The sequence below is a fragment of the Zonotrichia leucophrys genome, chromosome 1, assembly GCF_028769735.1.
Source record: "Zonotrichia leucophrys gambelii isolate GWCS_2022_RI chromosome 1, RI_Zleu_2.0, whole genome shotgun sequence".
Lineage (NCBI taxonomy): Eukaryota > Metazoa > Chordata > Aves > Passeriformes > Passerellidae > Zonotrichia > Zonotrichia leucophrys.
In genome coordinates, this window is record NC_088169.1 from 27,335,548 (window position 1) to 27,341,547 (window position 6,000).

General features: G+C 49.0%; 1 protein-coding gene across 1 annotated transcript in view; it reads right to left on the reverse strand.

The window, feature by feature from the left end:
• The window catches only part of RASA3 (RAS p21 protein activator 3), a 129,445-nt gene extending 124,435 nt beyond the window's left edge, over window positions 1-5,010 (reverse strand). The window contains exon 1 of the mRNA XM_064709770.1: window positions 4,744-5,010. Coding sequence (XP_064565840.1) covers window positions 4,744-4,798 — 55 coding nt within the window. The 5' untranslated portion in view covers window positions 4,799-5,010. The remainder of the gene's footprint in view (window positions 1-4,743) is intronic.
• Between the last annotated feature and the right edge of the window lie 990 nt (window positions 5,011-6,000).

The window sequence follows — 6,000 nt, forward strand, 5'->3', positions numbered from 1 at the left end:
TTTAGAAGTTCATGAATGTCTGAAATTGCAACAAGCATTCACATTGCACAAAGGGATTGTTACTATCTGTCAGCTCAAAAGTACAATGAGCAAAGGGTCCCCTCAATATATTACAGTTCCAGTAAATTCTCAGTGTGCAACATCCTCCTGCCCCAATTATGACTTTCAAACTATCAGACAGAACTATAACAAGCTTACTATTGCTAGAAAAAAGACTATTTTAAAGCAGAGCCAAATGCCCCTAAGTATAACAGTACTAGATTTTAGGGACATGAAAAGCTTGCTAAAGTGAAAATTCACAAATGAGCTGTTTCTTTAGATTTTTCATGTATAAACAATTTCACAAAGTAAAATCTGGCAGCAGGTTCTCTGCTAACCAGCATACAGCTTTCAACAACAGAAACGCTAAACATGAGCTTTCATTTTTTCAACTGAAAGTTTAATAGTTGATGCCATTTAAGGAGAAAAAAAAGTAGCAATTAAGTACAGCATATTTATTAAATATTAACAGTGCAACAAAAGTCATGTTGTCAAGCAGAAGGACTCTTTGTAGTTTTTCCAGCCAATCATCAGCCACAGAGCCTTATGTTGTTTCCTTTCAGGTTTTGAAACACTGACTCATGGAAATATCAGCACTGCACACTTCCTCAAAGTGGCAATCTTATAGGAAGTGTTTGTTTAGTCTTACATGACACATTGTTTTGTTTATGTATAAGGGATTCCGGTAAAAATAATTTTCAATTAAGGAAAAAAAAAGACATAAGCACAATGGTTTCAGTTATGGGAAGCCAAAATAAATCAATTTCAACTAGACATCTGAACAGCACATTCGTTAACACAAGTACTACTACTTTTCTTTCTACTGTACATTACTTCCTTGCAACATGAGCAGAAGTTGCCAGGCATTAACTTCTTTCAATTCAACTAACCACAAAAGAAAGTGGACAAGAGGTAGCACAGCAACAACTCCTCTTAACACTGGTACCCACAATGACAGTTCACACTGCTGCTCCCCAGCTTCAGTATCTCAGTGAGACATCTTTAGGAGGTGCCACACCACTGTCAGTTCAACTGAGTGAGGCAAACACACATCTTCCCACAAAGCTTAACTGTTCCAACACTTTGGCTCAAGCTAAATCCAGGCTTGACTAGAAACAACACTGCTCAGAACATGGAAGCACCTAAGAGATGCAGAATGTAATAACCCACCTACCCTAATACAGCTGATTCCATGCAGCCTATCAGTCCCAAAAGAACAAGTTATACCAGCAGAAGAAAATGCCTTCATTTACCTGCAGCTTCTTGGAAATACAGGACAAGCCAGCCATAGCAGCACACTTCATTAGGGCATTCAAACATCTCCAGGCTACAAATGTTTTGCACAGCCAAAAGCCTCCCAAGCACATCTGCCTCCTCATCAAAAGAGGAATGCCAACATGGGTGTCCACTGTGTTTGCACTCATTCCTCAATGAATCAATCCTACATTTCATCCAATTTATTCTAAGGCACACCTGTATATCAGTGTCCCCATTCATGATTTGCTAGAAGAGGTGCTGCAGAGAAGGAAATGTCTTATCGGATCAAGCACAGAATATCTGAAAGTCAGAGATCAGACAGAGCTTGGCTATGAAACAAGCTCCCAAAGACCAGAACTGACCATCTCCTTAGCATGATGAATCAAAGCAAAACATGGAAAATGACAATCCTTTTTTGCCCTCAAATAAGTTTTCTTCTCTTAACCCATTCATTGAAAGATTAAAGCCTCCTGTCACTAGAAATGAGAGAAAACTACAAGACACCCATGAATGGGAACTGCTAAAAGAAATGTACTATTGGGAATAGCTGAAAAAAGCAGTGTCCCTCCAATGTTCACCATCTTTTCAGTGGTGCCCAGCAACAGGATCAGGAGGAACGGCCATAAACAGAAACACAGTTAAGTTCCACCTCAACATGAAGACCTTCTTTACACTGATGATTTATTAAAAATATGGATACTGATCTAGTACCGATATCCAACTGTGACGGACAAAGACTCTCTAATAGTTTAAAGTTAGGAAGTGTATGTTTATTGCAACGCTGGGCAGCATGTGGGATAGCTCCCAAATACACACTGCAATTTATAGGTGATTACAGAGTCCTTTTATCTACACAAGTATTGAATACCCAAAATACAAATGCATATTCATAACTTTGGAACATCTCATTGCCCGTTTGTATGGTAATTAGTTCAAAATAATTAAGCATGCATAATTTGTTCCTTGAAATGGGTCGGTGGTCCCTTTCACGGGGAGGGAACCCAAAATGAGAAAGTAAATGAAGTCTTCCTCGTTCTCACCTTTCCACCTTTTCAATGCAAACATGACAAATGAACCCTTGGTAGAACTCCCATTCCCTGTCTTCAACTGATTTCAGAACAGAGGAGGCCTACAATTGTCTTATGTTCCTAAAAGCTGTTTATCAGTTTCTATAGTCTTTATTATAAACTCAGCTAACCAAACATTATGTTGGCAAGCAATCAATTATTAGTTAACTACTAACTCTTAACTTCATCAAGGCCTACCCATTTATTTTGATTAACTCTAATAAAGCTTATCTCTAACTAAAACCTCAGCTCCTTTAAAATCCTTAAATTCCTTAAAGTTTTGGTGTCACTGAGGGTGGCAGAGCACTGGAACATGTTGTCCAGAAAGGTCATGGAGTCTCCCTCTCTGGAGACACTCAAAAACCAGCCGGGCACTTTGCTGTATAACCCATGCCTTGGCAGGGGGTTTGCAGAGGATGACATCCAGCGATCCCCTCCAGCCCTGCCAGCTCCGTGAGTCTGTGACACCCCTTCAGATCCACTCACAGGACCTTCTGTAGGGAGCCTACAAGCTCCGTGTACAAATTCTAGAAGATGAGGATTGCTTTACAAGGCCAATCTCATTAGGAATACTTCCTCAACCCATCAAAGCAATCCCGCCACTTCCTATTTTTGTGAAAATTTCCCAAGAGACAGTCAGCTACCGAGAGGAGCGTGACTTTGGAACACGAGTGGCCGAAGGCGGCGGGGCTGCCGGGCGCGCTCGGCTGCGCCCCCTGGCGGGCAGCGGCGGCACGGCGGCGGGCATTGTCCTCGCCGTGCTCCGGGAATCACCTTCCGCTCCGGCGGCACCAGCCAAGCCAAGCGCCGGGATGCTCGCGGCTTTTCCGCTCGCCATCCAGCCTAGCAAACAGCGGGGATCCTTGCTGCGGTTCTACAGGAATCAAGTGCTCCGCGCCGACAGCTGAAGTCAGCAGCAGGATTAACTTTAGTCCGCCACATAATGAGCTTCATCTCAAGACTTTTGCAGCTGTTATTGTATTCGATCCCCTCAACAGTGCAAAAGAGTTCCCACACTCTCGTGACTTCAATCATTCAGGTATAAGATCATCACTGTTTTCTTCTCAAAAAAACCCAACCGATCAAACACAAACAGCTTAGCCACAAGTCATCATCCTATAGCGGGATGCGTTCTTAGCCCTTTTACTAAAAAATCACAGATGGAAACAACTTGCAATATCTTCACTCGCATGGTGTCCGGATTTCTCCCTTGTGAAAAGACCTTTTTTTAATTCCCCTCCCCTCTTTGAAAAGAGACAGAGAGCAAGTCTCCGTCTTTACTCTGTAGGCTTACTGAATCTCTTTTCTGGATGTATACGAGAAAATAAAACGAACACGTAATTTTTAGTTTATATGATAATATTTTAATTCATAAAAACTGCTGTCACTAAACTACCTGTTGACAATTAACGAGGAAACGATCCTAGCAATGGTCTCTTTGAAATGCTAACGCCACTGTACAATAATGAGATTTTCTACGTAATCTCACGTTTCAGTTTCATCCAACACGCCAATTGGACGCTGCAAATTTGTTTCCGAAAGCAGGGAAACGCAAAGGGATATTTTTTCAAGAGCTTTATTAGGAAGCCACACGTCCTCGGTACCCACCGCTGCGAGCCCGGCGCTGAACGCCGCCGCTTCCCCGGGAGCTCGCAGCCCCCGCGCCCCATCCCGGGCAGGAGAGCCGCTCGCTCGGCATGTGGGACCGATTGTCTTACGGAAACGAGGGATTTCCCTCCCAGCCGGCACACTCAGAACTCGACCAGGGAGAGTTTAATCCGCTCGCTGACATCTGTCGCTTACTTTCTAATAATGTGGTTTGGAACTCGCTCAACACAAGAAGAAGAGTGAATCTCCAAAAGCGCGAGCCGGAGGAAGCCGTGAGGAAGCGACAGCAGCCCCTGCCTGTCCCCCTGGCCGAGGGCAGGGGCTGACACAGCGGCTCCTGCACGCAGCTGCTTTTGGGCCGGCTGCACACCAGCCCTGCCAGGGACACACAGGGCTGAGACCCGGGGGCCGCCTTCAAACTTTTACAGCGCAGCTTAGCAGCAAAAATGAAAAAAAAAAAAAGAAAAAAAAACACCCTAAAACCCCCCAAAAAAAACAAAACCCGCGAAATCGGCCGAACACCCAGCGCTGCCCGGACTGCTGCCGGCGCCGCTCGCCTGCCGGACGCACGGCGCTGCCCGCCCGTCCCCGCGGCACCGGCCGCCCGCCCCGCACGGCCCCGCCGAGCCCCCCCGGCCGCGGGCACCGCCCGCCCCGCCGCCCCCGGCGCTCCCCGGGCGGGACGCAGAGCCAGGGCAGCGCGAAGGGGCGCTCGGCGCCTCGCCGCCCTCCGCTCCAGCGGGGCTCCCTGCCCGCTGCCCCGCGCGCTCACCGATTTTAATCCTGACGCTCTGGAAGACCCGCAGCCCCTCTTCCTCCACCGCCATGGTGCTGCCGCCGCCGCTGCGCCTGACGCTCAGCAGTGCTGGAGCCCCGCCGCCGCGGAGGAGGCGCGGGGAGCGGGCAGGAGGAGGCAGGCGAGATGCTCCGGCAGACGGGAAGGAGGGAGGACGGCGGGACGGCTCGGGACGCACCGCGACCGGGCTGCAGCGAGCGACGGACGGAGCGGCCGCGCAGCCCAGCGGAGCGCAGCGCCCGCCTCCCCCCCCCGCGGGCTGGCAGCGCCCGCCCCGCCGCCGCCCCCTCATTGGCCGGCGGGGCGGCGGCCGCGGCGCTCATTGGCTCGCTGCCCGGCGGGGCGGGGGGAGCGCGGGGGAGCGCGGAGCGCGGCAACAGCTGGAGCGCGGCCGCCCCCCGCAGCACGGCCCGGCCCGGCCCGGCCCAGGCACAGCGCGTCCGGCCGGGACCCCAGCGGGCAGCGCGGCCCGGCAGGGGCTCACCAGCTCCGTGCCCCGCTCCAGTGCCGGCCCGGACCAGCTGCCGGCAGCAGCCCTTGGCGTCATGGCGAGAGCGAGAGAGAGAGAGGGAGGGAGGGATGTGCAAGTCCTCTTTCCCACAGAGCCATAAAGAGAGGGCTCTAGCGATGCCCCAGGTTGAAAGCCATTCATTAGCGAGCAAAAGGTCCCGTATTAAATAAACAAACCCGTTCGGGCGCTGGGAGCAGGCCAGTCTGTCTTCCTGGCTCCATTTGATCAGCGGCAAAGCTGGCTCTACCTGATTGCACGGGGAGAGCAGGGAATTCAGATTTCAGACTTGCGTGATTACACATTAAACAGCAAGAAATAGAACCTGTGTCAGCGTTCAGTGCCAAACTTTGGGTCTTGTAAAGTCAGTAATTGAAATATGCCTCCCCAAAGGTCTGGCAAAAGCAGAGCACAAGGTTCAATGGAGGTGTACAGATTATTTCAAAAACTAAGAAATCAAATTACCTTTGGTGCAGTCACAATCCCCCTAAAGAGGCTTGGAACATCCCTATGCAGAACTGCCCAGGCACATCACAGTCCAACATGTCTGATAAGCACAAAAAATGCCCTTTTTCTACCCTGCAATAAAAAAAAAAAAAAATTAAATACTTTGCTGTTCTAGCTCTAATTTCAGGAGTGATAGAAAGGCAAACTCACTGAGGACAATCTATGCATATATTAAAAAGCTAGTAAAGAAGAATAGCAAGAAATGAGAAGGCAAATCA